The sequence below is a fragment of the Sesamum indicum genome, linkage group LG10 (genome assembly GCF_026168435.1).
Source record: "Sesamum indicum cultivar Baizhima isolate 11 linkage group LG10, ASM2616843v1, whole genome shotgun sequence".
Lineage (NCBI taxonomy): Eukaryota > Viridiplantae > Streptophyta > Magnoliopsida > Lamiales > Pedaliaceae > Sesamum > Sesamum indicum.
The window spans coordinates 19,663,629-19,684,719 of record NC_142666.1 but is presented as its reverse complement, the minus strand read 5'-3'; the positions used below and the strand labels follow the sequence as shown (position 1 = coordinate 19,684,719).

Genomic DNA, 21,091 nt, shown 5'->3' with positions numbered 1-21,091 from the left:
CACTTGTCTAATTTTTTTTTAAATATTGATATCAAATAATTTTTTTTATAACAATTTTAGTTTTTAAATGAGATAATCATTTAATAAAATTAAAATTAAATTAATTAAAAGATTCTAGCCAATCATTTATAAAAAAAAAGTTTTACGTATATAGTTTTTATTTAAGAATATTAAAATATTATTGGGTTGTTATTTAATTTCTAGGTTTCTAACTTTGTCGGAATATATGTATGTGTAGTATCAAGACCATAGGTGTATATATATACTATAATATTTCAATCAAATTTGGTTGCAAATGTCTGAACATTAAGCTCCCATGACGTGGTTCAATGTCCTTCATGATTTAAACCACTAATTTAGTAGTACTAAAAACCAAATCCACACCTATATTTTATTTATTTTATTAATCATACGTATATATATATATATATATATATATATAAGCAATCTTTCAAGACTATATATATGTGTGTTTACTGCACTTTTACTTTCCCACTTAATTTAATTAACAACTTCTATGGTTTTCAAATCTTGTTTTGGTTCACTTTTTGTCAATTGAAAATATTAATTTGTTTAATTAGTGTAAGATTGGATTCTTAGATCCATTCATTCAAGGGAGTGGACCCTATATGTATATCATCATATAATTCAATTCAAACTTTTTACATTGTTATATTAATTTTATTACAAAGTTGTCTTGATTTTTCTTATCTTTTTGCCTTAACCCTAATTAAGATATCTTTGGAGAAGCTTCGCTTGATTTGATAAAACTTAGGATCAATATACATAAACCAAAAAAGAAAAAAAAAATCAATAATAAGCTCAAATGTCTCAGGTTTTAACCGACACATGCAAAACACACAACTATCTTGCAATCCTAACAAAATAAAGAATTAAATTTCAAAACTCCTTAAAAGTAATCCATGGCCGCCAGCTCTGTAAAACCCCAGAAATAACTGTTGAGATGTCGGCTCTGATATTTTCTATTTTAATTTGTGAATTAAAAATAGAAAAAAACGTAATTAGTGATAGTTTTGGGGAAGCAACATAGGCATGGAGAAAGAATCAATAAGACGGGGACCTGAAAATATCTGGAGACCATTGTATGCCTGCTACCATCATCAACTTTCCACCTGTTCAAACTCCAACAGTTTTATTATTAATTTATGTTGTAATAATAAAAGAGTATAAACTATTCCTTGTCATGGACTCATGTCCAAACCAAGATTCATATCAGTACTCCCACAAAAAACCTAAACTGAAACCCCTCATCATCAATCTCAACTTCCCATTTTTCTGTTGTCTCACTTTCATCAGCCAAACTTTCTTTCAATTCTATGTCTTCATTATCTTGGAGAAAATGGTTCTTGTTGTTGTTCATACTCATCTTTATTTAAATCTTGAGATATAATTTCTTCTCTTATTCCAGTTTCCTTCCTCAGATTTCAACTGTTTCTTCATCAAAATGGAAGCAGTATAACTTGAAGCAAATTCCGGTTTTATTTTTTGAAAATTTACAAGGTATATATATCATGAATCCTATAGGAGATATGATGAAGGAGGATCGGTTCTTGGGGTCAAGTTCACTATATACAGATGTTGAGCCACTGACGGATGGTAATGTTCCTCCTCAACCAATGGAGGGTTTACATGAGACAGGCCCTCCACCATTCCTCAGCAAGACTTATGATTTCGTCGATGATCCGAATACGAATCACATTGTTTCTTGGAGCAAAGGTAACAACAGTTTCATTGTCTGGGATCCTCAGAACTTTGCCAAGAATCTTCTCCCCAGGTACTTCAAACACAACAATTTCTCAAGCTTTGTCAGGCAGCTAAATACCTATGTAAGTGGTCTTCCTAATTTTATTTCAATAATATGAAAATATATCAAGATCTGCTTGAAATATATATTTGTATATATAGGTAGCTAGGTTTATCCTGTGAGTTTCAAGAACTAGCTAGAAACTTCAAAGATTTTGGTACTGTAGTTCAAATCTGGAGTGCCCTAGATTTCCTTGCAATGTACATATTCAGATGCATGTTCTTTGAAGCAACTAGAACTTGCATTACTTTAATAGTTTTCTTGCTTTTGCTCAATAATTACTCTTTTTTTTTTTTGTTGAATTTGGGGAAAAACAATGTCAACTTGCAACTTTGTTTATTAGTGATTTATTCATACTGTTGGGCTTTTGTCTGTTCAATGAATTTAAATGTTGGAGTGATAAAGTCCCCAATATCTAGAGACCATTTCATGAACTTTCTGTAGTGATTTTATGTTTTATAATAACTGTTAATTTGATTTTTTTCTCCCTTATATATACTTCATGAAATATATATACTCCATGCTTTGATTATTACACCTTTTCCCAAGATTTCTAGGCTTTCATTTCATGATAAGATTTGCTCAGAACTGCAGAGTTTCAGTATGAAGGCCTAGGGATGTGAATTCTTGCAGGGTTTTAGGAAAGTTGATCCAGACAAATGGGAGTTTGCTAATGAAGGGTTTTTGAGGGGACAAAGACATCTCTTGAAAAACATTAAGAGGAGAAAGACAGCATCTAATTTCCAGGCATCAAACCAAGGTTTGGAGTCTTGTGTTGAGGTTGGAAGCTTTGGGCTAGACGCAGAAATCGATCGTTTAAGGAGAGACAAGCAGGTTTTAATGGCGGAATTGGTGAAGCTCAGACAGCTACAGCAGAATACCAATTCACATCTCAAAGAAATGGAGCAAAGGCTTAAAGGGACCGAACTCAAACAACGACAGACAATGAGCTTCTTGGCCAAGGCGTTAAAGAACCCGACTTTCCTACAGCAAATGGTCCAGCAGAAGGATAGAATGAAAGAGCTTGAGGATGCAATTGGTAAGAAGAGAAGGAAGAGAATTGATCTTGGTTCAGGAAACGTTGGAATAGTGAGAGAAAGGGAGAGAAATGCTTACATGATTGACAGTCAAGAATTAGGCTGCAATGGAGGAGAAGGAAGCAGTTCTGCTATTGGAGATATATATGTTAAGATAGAACCTGAGGAGTTTGGTGATAAGATCAGTGGATTTGATGTAGAGTTGGAGAGACTGGCAATGAGCATGGAAGGACCCTCAATGAACATGGAGGATCAAATGCTACACAATGATGATCATAGTGATAATATAGACAAGAACCTAATTAGTGCAGAAAAGCCATTTGATGAAGGGTTTTGGGGAGGAATTGAAGATGAAATTGGTACATTTGGTGTTGGAGGACATGACTTAGATGAGGAGGTTGATGCTTTTACTGATCAGCTAGGATTCTTGGGTTCAAGCCCAAGATAGAAACTTGTGCCAATTAAGAGCACTCAAGAACATCAGTTGCTTATCTCCATTCAAGATTTCTTTTGCTTCAGATATGAATTTTCAAGGTTCAGCCAAGGGCTACATCATGTTATATGTCCAACTCAATTTCGATCGTCGACTGACCAACCCCCAAAGGGTTTATGATTCCTTAGTTAGAGGGTATCAAACTGTTTATAACAGAAGGCCCTCCTCCCTCCACGACTACAAGTTCATGAATCAAGAACCAAGCAAGATCACATCTTGAAATTTCAAAGTGTTTGCTTGCTACAGGTTAGGAAAATCACTTTTCAACTTTTGGTTTCAAAGTAACTGCATTATGTCTAACTAGCTAGTTGGATATATACCTTTGGAATATTGAAATTGACAAACCGACTTGAGTTTGTGTTTCTTTCGCTTTTGAAGCAATAATTCCTAATCAATTAGCTTGTGCAATAGTTATTAGTGTACGTTCCTCGAGCACAAGAAAATTGAACTTCTTTAATGCTTCTATTTTGATATATATACATGTATAGTTTCATTTTAAACAATTCATGTCTGGTCTTGATTCTTGCATATATAGAGGAACTTGATGAAGAAGGGTACATTGATTGATTTCTTGCTGGTTTTCTCTTGTAAAACTCAAGAAAAAAAAAAAAAAAGAAAAAGAAAGATGTATAGGGTGGAAATGTGCATAGCTATATAGGGCCCCTCCAAGAATGGTGAAAAGGGAGTAAAGTGGGCAGAATTTTGTGGGTAGCACCTCAAGCTCATGGAAATTGAATGGGCTCACAGGAGATGAGATGATGCCATGTCTTCCTGTCTATTGGATAGAATTGCACATGGTGTGCATTGCATGAATCAACACATCATAACTCATGCCCTAGCTAGGAGTTTTGCCTGCCTGTCAAAGTTATGTGCTCAAACCCCCAACTCCAACCTCTTAGATCTACCTGTGAATGATCATGAGGCGTGTTACTATTTTAGGCAGTGATTGCCTATGGAATTTTTTTTGGATATATATATATATATATACATATGGATAAAATATTTTATTTTTCCAACTATGATTTTTTTTGTATTTTTCATCTAAATTTATTTTAGAATATGAAAGGCACAATATAGAATATTATGTTAATATTGGATATATCCATGTTCTTATAATGGGGGATGCTTTAGAAAATTATGAATAAACTTTTCTATGAGAATTGGAGCCTTGCTTTCTCCAAGATATATAGGTGTCTAAATAAATTAACCCTTTATTAAGCGCATTTTTCAGCTTAAAAACATCATCATATTTGCGAAAATTTGAATTCCAAACACGCCCTCAAAATCTTCTCTCATCCTTGTACCTGTCGGCAGTACTGATCATGTCCACCGACGCCGTATACAGTCTTGATCACATCTTTACTAATGACAGCATAGGGATCAACAGTAGGGGAACCCCGAGCACAGTTTATTCTCGTACACCGTGAAGCACCGGATCAATTGTAGACGTTGTAATACTGTAGAAGTAAGAAACGCACACGCATCCGTATCACGTGATTCAGACTCTCCAAATTCCTCGATGGAGAGTGGGAGTACGCTCCAAGTAGCAAGTGGTTCTCTTTACTATTTCGATGAGGATGAAGGAACGCTGCCACGTCAACCCCGACTTTAAAAAGCCAGCTGCTTTTTTCTTTTCTTTTTTTCTAAAGGCTTTAAATACCCAGCTGCTAATGACAACAAAACTGCAATTCTCACAGAAATTCCACCTAATCACAGATGAATGACCATATTGCCCCTCTAATTTCCTTCCAGTGTTAGGCGGACCATTGAAAATGAAAATTGTTCCCACTTAATTTCCAAACAACATATGAATATTTTTAATTTATTTATATAATTGTCGAAAGAGAACACAAAAAATAATTAAATTCGATATTCAAAAGTGCTCCAATTATTTTTGATCGTACGAGGAAATAAATGAGACAAGGTTTGAGATAAGTCAAGGGCAATTTCGTCAATGGGAAGGACTTTGCAGTCTCTGTTTCCTGTGTTATAATGTTTAGCATCATCGCCCAGTCGTGGTCTCCTCTCAAATCGAAGCCCCCTCCCCATCGCCACCAAAACCAAAAAAAAAAAAAAAAGAAAAAGTAAAACAAAGACTTGATAAAATTGTCACACTCTAAAATCTCTCGTCGGAACCTTCGTCCCTAAGCACTAAGCACTATTTCTCTCTTTCAGATCTAACCACATTGTTAGATACGCACTCATATACGTAAATACACCATTATTCTGTATATTGGAGTGCTAGAGAGACATAGCATGGGCGGAGTGCCATCGACGCCGCGGCTGGGTGGCGGAGCGCGGCCGCAGGAGACCGCGGACTACTTAATTGGGGAATTCGTTGGAGAGAAGTCATTTCCTCTCGCCTCTGATTACTGGCAGAAGCTTCTCGAGCTTCCTCTCGATCTTCGTTGGCCATCTCATCGCGTTCGCCAAGCTTGCCAGTTCTTCGGTCAGTGCATTGTCACTTTTTTCTTTCTCTTTTGCAATTAGAATTTGGTTAGGTTAGGTTTTTATTCGTCACTGGAGTTTGCGGTTGGTTATTATTTTGCCTTGTTATTAGTTGCATTTTTTAGTAAGTGTTTGGAACTTGTGTTAACTCGCACGCGTGAGTCTGATGTGTTGTTTCATTTGCTTTTGCAATGGAAATTGAGTTCAAGTACCCAATTTTATTGGGAGACTAGCTTAATGTACGTTTGTTTTGTTATTAATGATTTTGAGTTTGTGTCATTTAGCATAAGTCAGGTGTTACCTGTAGTTTTGAGCTTGAATTTGTCATGTTTCGGGAAGAGTTGTTCTATATATCCTGGAGAAGATTGAGTTTGTGACATGGAGGAGTCTTTTCTCTGGAGATGTATTTATTCAAAATCTTAATAGATTCCCAGATTTCTGCAGTTTCAGGAGATTCTGACTATTGTAGAGCTCAATGGTGTATCTGGTGTCTCTCAGTGTGATTATTAGCTTTAGATGCTGTCTTAGGGTTCAGTGGTAAAGTTCGGTAACTACACGTGTAACTTGATATCCTTTTTGCCAGTACATCATATTTCAATTCGACTATTCTATTAAATTGTGTAATTTCAGTTATGGTGCGATTATCAGTATCCACTTTAAATTTTTTTCTTGACTTTCCTTGTGTGCAAGTGTCGTGATTAGGGAACGAAACCTTTCATTTCTGAGACAAAAGGCCTTAGACGTGGCCTTTTTTTTTTCCCCTAAAAAAAGTAACTATCAAGTTTATGTTACTGGTTTAGTGTGCAAAAATCCATGCAAAGTTGCAAACTCTGTTAAAAATGTTTGGAATCATTGAATGTCGCTGGAAGGTTTTGTTGGAAACCGACTGATTCTAGTGTTGGTATGCAGATGTGTGAGCTTATACTTGCTGGAATAGGAATTATTAGTAATTTTAGTACCATTACATGTAAATGAATCCTCTAATTACCATAGATGCCAATATTGGCTAATGCTTTATCTGGAATTAGAAATGATATCTGGCAATAATCAAGTTTCTTCTGTACTTGGACTTCTCTTACCAAATTATATAATTACTTCCGGCAGGCGAGCAAGGGTGAGGGGGAGGGGGGGGGATAGGAACTCCAAGTGTGTGAATATGTTAGCAGCTACTCCAACATTCTTTAAAGTAAAATCCGCTATTATTCCCCAACGATGCTATGTCAATAGTGCCAATCAATGAAATTAATTCATGTAGTATGTTAACAACATTTATGTGACAGTAAATTTCTGTTACAACCATTTATCAACTCGGCTGATTCCTTTCTGTTTGCTTGTAGCCATGAATAATTATAACACAAGGCACCTTGCGAAGATTTTGATTCACCTAGCGTGGTGCTTGGAAGATTGTATCTCTGCAGCTGACGTGACATCACTTGCATTCTCAAAATCTCTTAATGCCTTGTTTGTATCATCTGTTTTTCTGAAGTATCTTATTGAAAACTCCAAGACTGATGACTTTGAAGAGCTATACTTGTCGCTGGATGAAAAGGAGCCTGTGCCACATAATTTCTCAAAAGGTTCATCTCTTTTAGCTTGAAACAGTTCTGTCTATAATGGTTGGTCATTATGTCATATTGTATACCTTCTCCATGATGCCCTCTATTCTTTACAATAAAAAATGTTGTTTTCAAATCATTAGCATCACCTTTTGTTTTGTTGTGTTTAGATTTCACCATTTATCATCTCGTTCATGTCTACCATAAAAACTGTTTGCACGCAGTGTATGTGCTTTGTATCAAGACTTCCTTTCTGTTGGAACTGCCTCAGCTCAATTGTCAGCCATGATCATAAGAGAGACATGCCATGAAAAACGGCGGACTGGTTGTTAACTGATATGAAGTTAATATGAATGATGGCATAACATAAGCTTGTCAAACTGATTAGGATTTTGTCATTTGTCATGAATATCATATGGAACGAGCATGCTGAAAGCAAAATCCCACTTTTAAAACTACTGGTCGCTTTCCACATTTCAGATACACGGAAACCCGTCCCATTCATTTCTTTTGAGGCTGACCGAAAAGAATTAAACAATACATTAGGTCTTGCATCATCCTCGTTATATCGTTGGCAATTTAATCAGGCATCCATATGGAAACTCATTGAACAGAGTTTAGGAAACTTAACACTCAGAAGATAATGCGTAAGATGGGAGGCATCTGCAATTTTTATATTCAGTTAATGCATGAATTAAGTAGTGGAAGTCTCAAGCATAGAGTCTTGAAAATTAAGTGGTTATGAGAAAAGTAGAACATCTGTTTTTCTTTATTCTTTTCCTTCCTTGAGTTGTCAGTTGGTGAAGGTGGGAATTCTGGGGCCTAGCTTTTCTGGTTGTCTTCATGGGAAAAGATATCATGTGTCTGTTGGTACTGGATCTTGTGTATGCTACTGCTTGTTGATCATAATCAGAGTTGTTTGTTCTCAGTTACAAAACTTTTCATGCTGAGTTGTGGTTGTGTATAGTGATTATAAAGATGTCTTCTCCAAGAAAGATTGACGATCACATTATTTTGTACATGCACTGCAGACTCTCGACCTTGTTCACATTAAGTAATTAAGCATCATGGAGAAAGATTAAAGAAGGATCCATTCCTTCAACTGAATGGAAAGTCTTAAAAACATACATATTAAAAATGTATAAATGTGATTTTCTTGGATCCAGAAATTGTGAACAATATTTTGTGGTTTGATTGAACATTGTATAAAGGACCTATTAACTTTCTTCTAACATGCTACCTTCCATTCATTTTCGTACATGAAAGAAGTCCGATTGCTCATTGTTGCAGTGAATGTCTAAGACCTTTGTTGGATATTAAAAAGCAGTGTATTTACTTAACTTTTTTTCGTCATCATTTCATCTCCAAAGCAGGCCAACATGTTGAAAACCTCGTCATGGTCAGTGCCCTTAACTTTATTGCCAAAGTTGATGTTAGGTATGTAGTATGCTGTGAGTCATTTGATATGCTTATTGATGTTCTGCTTTATAGATACATATCTATATTGGTTACTATTTTCTGTATAGCCAGGGAACGTATCTTCTGCATCAGGAGCTGCTTAACTTCCTGCTGATTGCCATGTCAACTCAACTTCTCTCTGGGCCAACACCAGGACCAAATGATGTACACCCTTTCATTGATGCAGCAATGGCTCAGGTGACCCCTAGTAACTTAACGAGCTTTAATCTGCAATTCTTTCTTGTTTAACTGGCTGCTGTTTCTGCAGGAAAGCTCTTTGGTTCACGTGGTTGTACACAAGTTACTGCTCAATTACATCATTCGCCCACGTTTTCCTGTAAACAGCTTATCTTCGAGAATATTATCTGAAGGAAATCAGCCTGGTGTCCTAAGAAGAGTTGGCTCTGCAGCTGGTACGAAAATATCACACGCCCTTTTATCTATGTTTAACTTATAACGTGATGTTGATGCATTGTCACCTCTAATTTGGTTATCTTGATTTTTTTTTTTAGAAATTCTTCAAAATAACATTATCATTGGACATTCTTAGAATTAGCTTTGTTGTTTTGTTCATTTATTGCACATTCTTTGGAACTTTTATTATGTAGGACGCTTGGTTTAAAATTTTAACATACGTATTTGATGGATGTTGACACCTGTTGCCAAAACTTCAGCGTGTCTTGTTTCAATTATATCCGTTTGTCATATCTTTCCATTGGAGAGGGTGATACATCAAAGATACTATAAACTATAGGCTTTCATGTTTAAAAATGCATGTTGCTCATTTTCTGTTTTTTAGCATTAATAGGTATGTTTGCCTTTTATTCTTTATCCTTCTGACTAAAGTATAATTCATACTTGCAGCAAACTTGATGCTATTGCCTTTCAGTTACATAGTTAGCTCAACTGGTGAAGCTTCAAGAAGTCCTTTAGCAGAAGGCAGTCTTAACATTTTACTTGTTCTTATTTATCACCACAAATGTCTTTCGATGGACTTTGTGAAAGACAAAAGTGATGACGGCAGTTTTGAGCCCCTCCAGAAGGAAGAAACTTATTTTGCAGAAAATCCTTTCCGTAAAGCAGTAGAAAATGCTCGGGATATTGAATGTAGGATCCATTAGGTTGCCATATCTGTTATTTGTTTGATTGAAGTTTCTACGATGCTTAACCGTGCCTAAGTCAATGAGTGGTCTCCCTGCAGTTGATCGAATCAATATTGAGGGGAATGCACACAGTGGTCCGCTTGTGAGACTACCTTTTGCTTCTCTTTTTGATACCCTTGGCGTGTAAGTGTATCCATTACCTTCTGCATATGAAATTTTACTGTCTTGGTGACATTTTACTACAGGGTTCTTCTTATGTCCATCCTTTACAAAATTAATTTTTGGCAAAAATCAATTTAAAATGCTTAAATATGAGTTCATTGTATGAATATAGGTTTCAGTTCATTAGGTTTGTTCTTGCTCTCTTCTATTGATTGTTAGGTTGTACTTAAGAAATGTTCATGATGAATCAATGGATTTTAAAACATGATTTTTTTTTCCGATCTTATTTTAATTTTTTGTATTGTGCATCAGGTTTCTACAAATATAGGTCTTCTTGTGTGGCTTGCTACATAGTTTATTGTTGTAAGGAGTAGTATCTTCGTCAAAATATACATTACAGAATGCAGGGATAGTACTTAACATGCGCCAAACCTCTCTCGCCTTCTGCTGAGACAGCAAAATAAAAATGCTTGTCCAAAGAGCTTGAAAGTCAAAAATAATTTGATTTTTGGGTGTTTTTTCTATGTCTCCAATATGGTTTTTCATTTTTAGGTGCTTGGCTCATGAAACCTCTGTCCTGTTGCTCTACTCACTGGTGCATGGAAATTCAGATTTTCTGGAGTACGTTTTGGTGCGAACAGATCTAGATACGCTGGTAAGATGATCAGAAATTTTCGCATGTAATGATAATTAATATCTGATCATTTTTCTGAAAGAACCATCTTATAGTTCCTCATCCTGATAAACTTGTAAATGGTCAATGATTTTCATAGAGGATGCAATAAGGACAAAATAAATAGGAAAAATAGTCTTATATTAGGTCTAATTTATTCTGCCATAAATAACTTACAGCGGTCACAAAACTTCCCGGGTATTGTATTAAAAAGTTGAAGCATCCACCTTATCAACCTTCATCAAATCCTGAAAAGTATGTTTTGCAAAGCGACTTGTGCTTGCTATGATTTTTCCTCTGTGTGAGATTAAGTATGAAAAACGTAAGTATCTCTCCAGAAGTTTCATGACAGCCAATAAAACCATTTCTATAGTTACTTTCCGACAGAGTTTGTGATTGTTTGTCTGGTCATTAATATCCTGTATTTACATCAGTTTTACTTTTGGTACAAATCTTGGTGTGATAAAGGCTTTTGTTATTAACAGTTGATGCCCATGTTGGAAACGCTATATAATGCTCCGAGCAGGACATCCAATCATATTTATATGGTGCTTGTTATCTTTCTGATACTAAGTCAAGATTCCTCTTTCAATGCCAGCATTCACAAACTGGTAAAGATAATTTTATTTACCCATATTGGTTACTTATTATAGGGTGCAATCTGAGTTGGTATTTATGCTTGCAGATGCTTCCTAACGTTCCATGGTATCGAGAACGTCTCCTTAATCAAACTTCTCTTGGTTCCTTCATTGTGATAATGTTAATTAGGACCGTGAAATACAATCTCTCTAAGCTACGGGTAAGACGTAATGCATTTTCCTAGCAGATTTCCCTTTTTGCTTGTCCTTCAAAATACTAAAAGTAGAAGATAACAAATCCAAATCATTTTTGTAGACCTGTTTGGTGGTTGGATCATTTTGAATGACATTAGTCAATAACAGTTCAACAGATCAAATGCTCCATTATAATATATTAGCTTTCTGAATCCTGATCCATTGGAAGGATTGATTGACATGATTTACTGCAGAGGACATTGTCACATTCAACAATTGAATCTGATTAATTTCACAATCAAAATAAGTTATCAAGTGAGCAGACAGTAATCAAACATAGTTAGCTGTGTGATAATGGGTGTTGTGGCAGCGAGTATTGATGATGGCAATACATTATTTGATCACCAGTTATAGTTCCCATTTATACTCCTTTTTTCAATTTCAAAAGCAATCAATTTTGATGTAACCATATCCTAAAAATGTTAGCATGAGTAGACATGACAGGAAGGGGAATGGGTGAGGCATGGGACGAACACATTAATTAATAATGAGTGCAGCTGGTTGGGGATAGTCTGCGAATATGCTAGGCATCACAGTGTCATTCATTCATCTTCATGACAATGTCCACTTTCCCTTCGTAATTAAATCTGATTTGGTTAAGTGAAGGAGAAAAATAAGCTTGACAGGTAACCACAGGAGTCCTAAATTGGTTTTTGTCCCCTGTTGCATTTTTACAGCAATTGCATGATTGCATCTTGTCATGTCCACATAATGACTATAATTTTCTGAGCACATAGTGTTCTGATTCTCTTTCTTTAAAAGCTCTAATTGTTTGTTGTTAAAATTTCTTTCTGGATGAGTTACATATCACTATGCAAACTATAATAGCCTGGGATGTATTTATTTGGTTATTTAGTGTTTTGACACTCTTGGCAACAGGATGTCTATCTCCATACAAATTGTCTTGCAACTTTGGCAAACATGGCACCACATGTTTATCGACTGAGTGCATATGCATCAGAGCGGTTGGTCAGCCTCTTTGATATGCTTTCTCGCAAGTATGTCCTTCTGATCATTTTTTTGTCCTTGGCATCATATCATATGTCTAGTAATTGGTGAAGATATTCATCTTAGAACTGAGACCTCTCTCTGATATATTGTTTCTAATATCTCAATCCATAGGTACAATAAATTAGCAGAGTTTAAAAATGACAAAATGAACACAGAAGATGGTGATCTAAGAGGAGACAGCTTTTTTGAGGATCCTGTAATGAAGTCCTTTTCTCGATTATAATATTTACATTTGCAAAGTCCATCTCAGTTTTATAATAGGGTACTTATTGATCCTTCATTATGTTGCAGTCAGCTGAACTGCATATATACACCGACTTCCTGAGACTTGTGCTGGAGATATTAAACGCAATTTTAACTTATGCATTGCCACAGAATCCTGAGGTATCAGACTTGCATTTCGTTTCTGAGCTAATAGATTTTCATTAGTATATTGTGCACTCTTTGCTTACTATAGCTGTATTTTTCAGGTAGTTTATGCAATTATGCACAGGCAGGAAGTTTTTTTACCTTTCAAAAGTCATCCACGTTATAATGAGCTATTGGAGAACATATATACTGTATGTATTCAGAAGTGAATATTCTATTTACTTTGTAAACAATATCTAGTTTCAGTAAGTGATAGTGGTATTGGTGAAGCTTCATCATTCCCGGTTCTTTAACTTTTTGCTCAGGAATTTTCTGCTGTTGCAGGTGGTGGATTTTTTCAATAGCCGTATTGATTCACAGAAAATGGATGGAGACTGGTCAGTGGAAGAAGTGCTTGAGGTCATAATCAACAACTGTCGATCTTGGAGAGGCGAGGGCATGAAGGTATGGAGTAAATGCTTGCATAAGAACTGAACTTCATTGTTTATCTTCTGATGTTCTGTACCTAATCTGGCTTGCTTTTCGAAGATGTTTACGCAGTTACGGTTCACCTACGAACAAGAGAGCCATCCTGAGGAATTCTTCATCCCGTATGTGTGGCAGCTGGTATTATCCCACAGGTATACTTCCTGAACATCACTTAAATATCTCATGTTCTATTTCAGAGGTATCACTCTTTATTCATGCTGCCTGCCTCTTTGCTGTTCCAATTTATGTTCTTAGTATGTTTGTGGATCTTGATTATGTAATGTGGTTTACATGGTCCTATGCAGTGGTTTCACTTTCAATCCGAGCAGCATAAATTTATTCCCAGTGCCTGTAGAAGTAAGTATCATTTTCCATTTAATAACCTGTTTATTCTTGCTCTTTTTCCTGCACTAGCACTTTATTTACCACAATAGTTACCAGTAGCAGTTTCATAGTTTTGTTTCATCTGCAATAGTCTTGTTTCACATCTTAAAGCTGTTATTTTAGGAACAAAATTTGCTCGACCCTATATATTGTAATTTATTAACGAACTTGATACCCATTATGCATAATAAAGTTTGTGAATATTGATGTCTGCAACCCAGGTTTGCCTTTAGTTTCTAGCATACACTTTCTTATCTATTAGTCTTGTAAGCCTAAGATGGTAGGTAAGTCTGCTATCTTCATACACATAATCAAGATAGGCTCATGTGGAAAATGACTGTCCAGTGTAGTTGGCTGATGCTGTCTAAACGGCATCCACCAAGCAGTGCAGTTGACAATTTCTTCATGTATAGATTGTTGTCTGTTCTCAAACGTTGGTAACTACTGCACTTGCATTTCTGCTAATAAACTAGGCTTCTCATGTTTAGAATAATTGTTCTTGTCAATGTGGAAAAGAAATTCTCTTACACCATCGGGCAGATGGGGGTAAGAGATTATGCTGTAAGATCACCACTCCTTACTGTAAGATCAACATTCCATGCTGTAAGATATGTGATCCATTGTTCACTAAACTACAGGATATAAATGGGGAGGAGGCGAAGAAGCAGCTCCAAAATGGCGAGATGAAAGAAGTTGTACTTCAAGTAGAGACGCCTGTATAGTGGAGTTATAGTCCACCTCAAGTAGTCCAATTTTAATGTACATACACACACATCAATCGAATAGTAGGAATTTTCAATCGTTCATGTTTATATGTCTTCAGTACATAGGTCCCTAGTTTTGTTATTAGGATATTACTCAATGTAACGAATAAGAGAACTTTCTCAAATTTGCAATACATAGCCTCTTGCGTGTATCTGTTACTTGTTACTTTAGATATGTAATTGAACAATCCGCTGGTTTGACCTTTCAAGAATTCTGGTACTTATTGGTCATATTCTTTTCTCATTATTAAGAGGAAAATTTGAGAAAAGAAAGAAAACAAGAGGGGGAGAGAGAGTGATAAGAAATATATATAATTTGCAATATGAATTTAATTTTACATGCGTTCACAAACATTCAATTATCATAGGGCTTTCATACTTCCCATAAACCCATAATCTTGCTTCTACAACATCAAGAACCCTGGAAACTCACACTAGAGCACCACCCTTCACATACTCTGTGAAAGCCAACGCCACCAGCCCCAGCATAGCAAACCTCCCGTTCCACAGTTCTGCATCGGATGTCATCAAATCCCCGGATTTGGATTCCGCAGTGACACCTCTAAACATGGGTATGAGAGATGCCAGGGACAGCAAAACGCTGGTGCCCAAGAACCACGGAATTCCCCCGTTTTGCACTTGGGCGAAGATATCTTGTCCATTGGCTATTTCCATTCCGATCGCCGCCACGAATCCGATCATAGCCAGCCGGCCGTTGATCCTCTCCGGCCCTGGGCCGCTGAAGGCCAACACGTCAGAAAAGCCGGTACTCACCTGAATAACACAAGAATGTAGTTAGTGATCACCTCAACTACTAGCCAGGCAGTGTGTTTCCAAAATTCCAACTCACAAGTACCTTGGGCTTAGGAGGAGTGGTTGGCTTAGGTGGAACAACCGCAGGCTCTTTGATCTGATCATCCTCCTGCTAGATCAAGAAACCAAATACTAGATCAGCAACCACAAACACAAAGATCCCACCATCCGACAAACAATAAATTACAAACATAAATATTCTTCAACTACCATATAAAATCAACAATTAGAGTTCCAAAAAAAAAAAACTTGCCTCAGCCATGCTTCTAACCCTAAACTTGGCAACCCTCTTGGCAGGCAACATGGCGTAGTTAGTAGGTCCAAAGAATTTGTTTAAACCTGCAGCCCTTCTTGTAACTGGGCTTCCACATGAGATTGCTGCTGCCACCCCATAGCAAGACGCAGCCATTGCGCGTGTGCGAGTGTTTTGAGTGAGTGAAGTGAAAGAGTAGATACCCTAGGCAGATCACAAGTTACTATTAACGTCGAGAAGAAAAGTTAGGTGTGTAGGAACGATGCGCTTGAAAGATGCCCTTGAGCAGAGAGTTTAATTTCTATGTTGGTGCAATAGTGAGTATAGCAGGTTTGCATGGTGGCGGAGGAACCTAAGTGAGCACTTATAAAGCGTTAAAGGGTGAAAAGGGGTGGATATTTTTGCGTCCACGTAAACTGCGTATGGCCCGTCAATTTTAATGTGTCACGTGGATGCATATTGCCACACATGTTTCGTAAATGATGATTTGGCCCAAACTTTCACCAGAAACCTAAACACTCAATTAATTGTCGCTACAAGATTTCTTCTCCAATTATTTAAATTAGACTTAGTAGTTGCTAGTAAATATTATTAATTACTAGACCCAAACAAATATTAAAAGTATGAGACTTATTTTTTAAATTAAATAAAATTTATATATAATTACATAAAATTTTAGAGGATGACGATGTATTTCTTTCTTTTAAATAAATTGGTATCATGTATTTGTTGGGACTTAATTTCTATTTTTATGAATGATTGATTTGAGTCTAAAGTGCTTCTCAACGTTCGTGGCCTAGAAAACTCTAGATGGTGTGGAAGATGCTACACACACAAAAGGCAAGACTTCAATCAAAATGTAATGTCACCATCTACTGCCAAATTTCTTGGGATAGTAGAAATATTATTATCACGAAAAAGAAAAATTAACTTTGAAATAATGCCATCCATCTAATTTGGTTTTTGCATGAAGAGAGAATAATAGAGTTCCAACAGGTATAAGTTGAGTATTATTCAATGATTTTACTTTTACCTAATATATGTATTAAATGGATGTAGGATTAATTAGATATATATATATATATACATATGTCAAATGAAATAATAATTATTGACCTGCACACCAATTAATTGATTAGGTTCCTAGTCCAAATAGCACATACAATTTTAGTCAATCAGAAATCAACTTTAATTTAGGCCCTAAAATTGGTGGAGCATTCATTATCATGTATTAATTCCTCATCAATCATGATTACTCAATTATATTTTGACATTAATATTTAGTTGAAAAACTCACTTTTTAATTTTTAAAATAGCAATTACTGTGAAAAATATATTTTATTTATGTCTATTTTTTTATTAAAAAATATTAATTTTACATCATGGTCCAACATAAAATACAATTTCATTAACTACTTTTCATATATTCTAATTTCATATGAAAATTTACATAAAATAAAAAATACATATTTTCATCAAAACTGAAAATTAAAAACAAAAGCAATAAGCACATAAAAATTTTGGGCTTTGGCCCTATCATTTTCTAGCCCCATGCTAATTGTATTGTGCTCTCGTCTCTAACATATATATATATATATATAAATTTTATTTGTATTGTGCTCTCGTCTCTAACAAATACGATTTTATATTTATTTTTTATTTATTCATCGAATTTGTTAATATTAATAAAAAATTAAAAATATATATATTTATTGTCAATTGACTTATTAAATAATTTTTTTTACCGTCAATTGCAAATTAAATAATTTTTTTTATAATCAAATTACCTTCATATATCTCCACACGTTAATAGATGTAAGAATGTACATTTTCACTGTTACATAGTTAATAAGTCAATCGAGGGTAAATATTAATTTTTATTTAGTTTTTCTGTTAGACTCAATAAATTCAGTTAATATTGACTAAAGGGAACTTATTTGTTGGATATGTCAATAAATTTTTATGGGTGCTAAATATAATTTTTTAAATTATAAAATTTTATATAATTATACTAAATATAAAAAAAAAATACTTATCCCTATAAAATAAATATTTTAATTAAATACATTGGAGTGCTAATGGAGAGTAAAGGAGGACATACTCTTACTTCAAATTTTCTTAGAGAAAAGAAAGGGAATTCTAAAACCATGTGCTGCGTTGTAGCGTCCAATAATCTTCCACCACGTCGGCAACGGAAACGCCCGACCCAAGAAGCAAACGACACCGCATCAACACAAGCATAACTTAGAACCCGATTGATCCAGTAGTAATTCATTTCATTTCCAATAATAGTTACCCAGAAACTCAGACCCGGGGCTCCGAACAGTTGGATCCAGTTCAATGGATGGGAGCGGAAGAATTACCAGGTCCGGCCGGTTGGCGTACGCTCTTCTTGGCCTCCTGCTTTTGAGCTTGCTGAGCCGTACATCGGCGCTCTCGGTCACGGTAAACGACATCGAGTGCGTCTACGAATACGTATTGTATGAAGGCGACACCGTCTCCGGGAACTTCGTTGTCGTGGATCACGATATCTTCTGGAGCAGCGATCATCCTGGCATTGACTTCACTGTATGCCTCGTTATCTTTTCCTGTTTATGTATTTCGTACTGGTGTGCCGACTTGTCGTCTTGATCTGTGAAAATGAATTAGATTTTGGGATGTGGGATCTAGGTATTTGTATCCTGTGCCAAAAAGAAGCAATTTTTATCGAAGGAATTTGGATTTTATTGTTTACTTAGGTTCTAGTTCGTTGGAAGTGGTTGAATTTATAGTATGTGATAGAATTAACTGGGAATTGGAGTTTTTGTTATTTTCTTTTTCTGTTTTTCTCTACGATTGTTGAATTTTAGGATAGTGGTTTCTCTTTGGGTTTTTGATGTTCCCTTTTGTGTTATTCTTGAGTTTATTAGAATAATTCTCCTCATGTTTAGTGCATTGTGGCTGTTAAAAATATGAACTTTTGGACATTCGTCCAAAACAGTCACAAATTTTGATTTTTTCTTCTATCAAATACTCGTAGTTTTATGTTTTTGGAGCTCAAATTCTTATGTTAATTTTCTGAACTTTTATTATGTAAGGACGGATAACTACAATTATGTTAAAAGCAGAAAGATGCATGATGTGAAGTTTTGATGTAGATGAACTGTTCTCAAGTTAAGCTTTTATTCTTTGTCTATGTCCTACTATGAAAGTTATAATATTTTCCAGATAAATTTTCGTACCGAATTGATTGTCTTAATTTTAGAAGTATGGATAGAATTTGGCAGTTCATAAGCATTTGATGGTTTAAAAATATACAGTCTTTAAAAGTATGAAATTGTACATGCTCAAATGTTAATTATTTGCATGCATTTATGGATTTGAATATAAATGTGTAAATTGGTCCTAATGCAGATCACTTGGCCAGCTAAAAAACATATCAACAAATCTCACTATTTTTGCTATGCTTGCCCATTGCAGCGAATATGAACATGTCTGGAGATTTTAGGATGATTACATAGTTTCCCATGAATTTAACATGAATCTATATGTAAACTGATCACTGATGAGATACTTTTAATGCTTAAATTAATTGATGATGCTGATTATCTGGTGTTTGCTCCTTGATGTAGGTGACATCTCCTGCAGGTAATACTGTGCACACTTTGAAAGGAACATCTGGAGACAAATTTGAGTTTAAGGCCCCTAGAAGTGGAATGTACAAGTTTTGCTTCCACAATCCTTATTCTACACCAGAAACAGTCTCTTTCTATATTCATGTTGGCCATATTCCAACTGAACATGATCTTGCCAAGGATGGTTTGTCTGATCTTATGTTTTCTTTGCATTGCATATTTTTACCATGTATTGACAAGGCCCTTCTACTTTGATATGCTTGCATTAATCCTTTTCTTTTTCTCCCCATGTACATTGACAGAACATTTGGACCCCATTAATGTAAAAATTGCTGAACTGAGGGAGGCACTGGAATCTGTTACCGCAGAGCAGAAATACTTGAAAGCACGTGATGCTCGCCATCGCCATAGTAAGACCCTTCTTTTCTTTTCTTTCCTTTTATCCTCTTTATGTTTCAGTAATTGCTATCTTTTACCCAATTTTATTTTGTATGGACTTGAAAGGGACATTCTAGATATTGGGTATTAGCTACATATGTATATATGCCTCACTCTTGAAAGCTTCTACAAACTTGATAATCATGGGCACTTGAAATTGAAGTAAATTAAACTGCATAGTGGATTGTATGCATAATCCACAATGCTGAAAGTATAGTTTTACATTGTCATTATTGTTCAATAGTCGTCTGGTTAATAACCTAATGATATTAAACGTGGTTAATTGCTGAATCCATATATATTAACATTGTACTGATATTGAAAAACCACATTAAAGGAAATGAGGAGATACTTACTTTTAGCCCTTGCAGAATCCATGTTGGTCCATCAATGCTTTGAACATATGGAAAAGGTTTAGTTTGGGAGTTCAAGGTTTTGAGTTTTGGTAGTCATAACATGCTAGAAGATGTTAGATTAATTATCCAAGAGTAGAAATTTGTGACACACTTTATGTGTGTGCAACTTTTATGAATATCATGTTAAATAAAATACTTATTATATAATAAAGTATATACAAAATAATAAGTTAATATTAAATTTGTAAAAATGGTGACAATAAAAAGATGAAATAAAATTTTAAAAAAAAAAAGAAAATTACTATCAAAAGATAATGGGGGCGGGAAGTTAGATGAAAATTTAAAAAAATTAAATTAAATATAAAAAAGACATACCAAAAAAGGGAGACACCAAAGAGGTGCTCTCCCTTTATATATAGTATAGATAGATATTAGGATCATATCCATAGTAAACAGTGCGCTATATCCACTGTGATGGTAGTCCTATTTGGACCAAGATGAACAAGAATAGAACAGCTCTTAACTTCACCATATACGTCTATATGGAAATTTGTTATCAGATTCATCTCCTGCTTTCCACATTAGCTGAATATTATCTGTATGTAATACGATTACATTGATTACTGCAGCAAATGAGAGCACAAGGAGGCGCGTCATATTTTACACTGTTGCAGAATACATTTTGCTAGCTCTTGTAAGCGGCCTTCAGGTTGTATACATACGTAAATTGTTCAGCAAGTCAGTGGCATACAACCGTGTTTGATGAAAATCGCCAAACTGTCGGCATTTCCTCTCCTCAATTTGGTTCCTCGTTGTTATAACAGTACTAGTTAAGGAGGAAACTGTGACATGGTTTGTTATAATTTATTTGAGTGGTGTTCTTGTTCCTCAGAACTCCTCGAGATAGGTGGATTTAGGTAGCTAGATAATCTGGATAAATGTGAAATACTTCACTTTTTTTTGTAATAGGGGATGATGAGTTTTTTTTGGCAGGTAGATACATTACCTTCTTCTCATAGAGCATTTCAATGTT

General features: G+C 35.3%; 4 protein-coding genes across 6 annotated transcripts; 3 read left to right on the top strand and 1 right to left on the bottom strand.

Annotated features, from left to right (window-relative positions):
• The first annotated feature begins 1,121 nt into the window (after nucleotides 1-1,121).
• On the top strand, nucleotides 1,122-3,765 carry LOC105171568 (heat stress transcription factor A-7a). Its single transcript, XM_020697155.2, has 2 exons — nucleotides 1,122-1,847; nucleotides 2,459-3,765. The coding sequence occupies exons 1-2, from the start codon at nucleotides 1,533-1,535 to the stop codon at nucleotides 3,308-3,310; spliced, it is 1,167 nt and encodes a 388-aa protein (XP_020552814.1). The 5' UTR covers nucleotides 1,122-1,532; the 3' UTR covers nucleotides 3,311-3,765.
• Nucleotides 3,766-5,376: 1,611 nt separating this feature from the next.
• Nucleotides 5,377-14,736, top strand: LOC105171298 (uncharacterized). Of its 2 annotated transcripts, none has more exons than XM_011092367.3 (18): nucleotides 5,377-5,804; nucleotides 7,141-7,380; nucleotides 8,733-8,796; nucleotides 8,886-9,015; nucleotides 9,086-9,230; nucleotides 9,682-9,924; nucleotides 10,019-10,103; nucleotides 10,635-10,737; nucleotides 11,241-11,366; nucleotides 11,441-11,554; nucleotides 12,468-12,586; nucleotides 12,711-12,795; nucleotides 12,891-12,983; nucleotides 13,070-13,159; nucleotides 13,293-13,412; nucleotides 13,497-13,588; nucleotides 13,742-13,793; nucleotides 14,459-14,736. In XM_011092367.3, the coding sequence occupies exons 1-18, from the start codon at nucleotides 5,612-5,614 to the stop codon at nucleotides 14,540-14,542; spliced, it is 2,178 nt and encodes a 725-aa protein (XP_011090669.2). In that variant the 5' UTR covers nucleotides 5,377-5,611; the 3' UTR covers nucleotides 14,543-14,736. The 2 variants fall into 2 exon arrangements, with proteins under 2 accessions (XP_011090669.2, XP_088741788.1); XM_088885662.1 differs by having other exon boundaries at nucleotides 8,730-8,796.
• A 144-nt stretch (nucleotides 14,737-14,880) lies between these two features.
• Nucleotides 14,881-16,008, bottom strand: LOC105171297 (early light-induced protein 2, chloroplastic). 2 transcript variants are annotated; one of them, XM_011092365.3, is made up of 3 exons: nucleotides 15,651-16,008; nucleotides 15,441-15,509; nucleotides 14,881-15,358 (listed from the first exon to the last, which is right to left on the bottom strand). In XM_011092365.3, exons 1-3 carry the CDS (start codon nucleotides 15,804-15,806, stop codon nucleotides 15,014-15,016), a joined length of 570 nt encoding a protein of 189 aa, XP_011090667.1. In that variant the 5' UTR covers nucleotides 15,807-16,008; the 3' UTR covers nucleotides 14,881-15,013. The 2 variants fall into 2 exon arrangements, with proteins under 2 accessions (XP_011090667.1, XP_011090668.1); XM_011092366.3 differs by having other exon boundaries at nucleotides 15,441-15,506; nucleotides 15,651-16,006.
• Nucleotides 16,009-17,910: 1,902 nt separating this feature from the next.
• LOC105171296 (emp24/gp25L/p24 family/GOLD family protein) lies at nucleotides 17,911-21,074 on the top strand. The gene is made up of 4 exons (XM_011092363.3): nucleotides 17,911-18,218; nucleotides 19,262-19,448; nucleotides 19,567-19,674; nucleotides 20,688-21,074. Exons 1-4 carry the CDS (start codon nucleotides 17,991-17,993, stop codon nucleotides 20,819-20,821), a joined length of 657 nt encoding a protein of 218 aa, XP_011090665.1. The 5' UTR covers nucleotides 17,911-17,990; the 3' UTR covers nucleotides 20,822-21,074.
• The last annotated feature ends 17 nt before the right edge of the window (nucleotides 21,075-21,091 follow it).

Excerpts from the sequence above, each read along its gene's own strand:
- LOC105171568 (XM_020697155.2), top strand. The coding sequence starts at position 1,533 with ATGAATCCTATAGGAGATATGATGAAGGAGGATCGGTTCTTGGGGTCA. Across the intron at positions 1,848-2,458 it reads TCAGGCAGCTAAATACCTAT|GGTTTTAGGAAAGTTGATCC; the intron begins GTAAGTGGTCTT and ends GAATTCTTGCAG.
- LOC105171298 (XM_088885662.1), top strand. The coding sequence starts at position 5,612 with ATGGGCGGAGTGCCATCGACGCCGCGGCTGGGTGGCGGAGCGCGGCCG. Across the intron at positions 9,016-9,085 it reads TTGATGCAGCAATGGCTCAG|GAAAGCTCTTTGGTTCACGT; the intron begins GTGACCCCTAGT and ends CTGTTTCTGCAG. Across the intron at positions 11,555-12,467 it reads ACAATCTCTCTAAGCTACGG|GATGTCTATCTCCATACAAA; the intron begins GTAAGACGTAAT and ends TCTTGGCAACAG.
- LOC105171297 (XM_011092365.3), bottom strand. The coding sequence starts at position 15,806 with ATGGCTGCGTCTTGCTATGGGGTGGCAGCAGCAATCTCATGTGGAAGC. Across the intron at positions 15,510-15,650 it reads GGGTTAGAAGCATGGCTGAG|CAGGAGGATGATCAGATCAA; the intron begins GCAAGTTTTTTT and ends TTCTTGATCTAG. Across the intron at positions 15,359-15,440 it reads CCACTCCTCCTAAGCCCAAG|GTGAGTACCGGCTTTTCTGA; the intron begins GTACTTGTGAGT and ends TGTGTTATTCAG.
- LOC105171296 (XM_011092363.3), top strand. The coding sequence starts at position 17,991 with ATGGATGGGAGCGGAAGAATTACCAGGTCCGGCCGGTTGGCGTACGCT. Across the intron at positions 18,219-19,261 it reads ATCCTGGCATTGACTTCACT|GTGACATCTCCTGCAGGTAA; the intron begins GTATGCCTCGTT and ends TCCTTGATGTAG. Across the intron at positions 19,449-19,566 it reads ACATGATCTTGCCAAGGATG|AACATTTGGACCCCATTAAT; the intron begins GTTTGTCTGATC and ends GTACATTGACAG.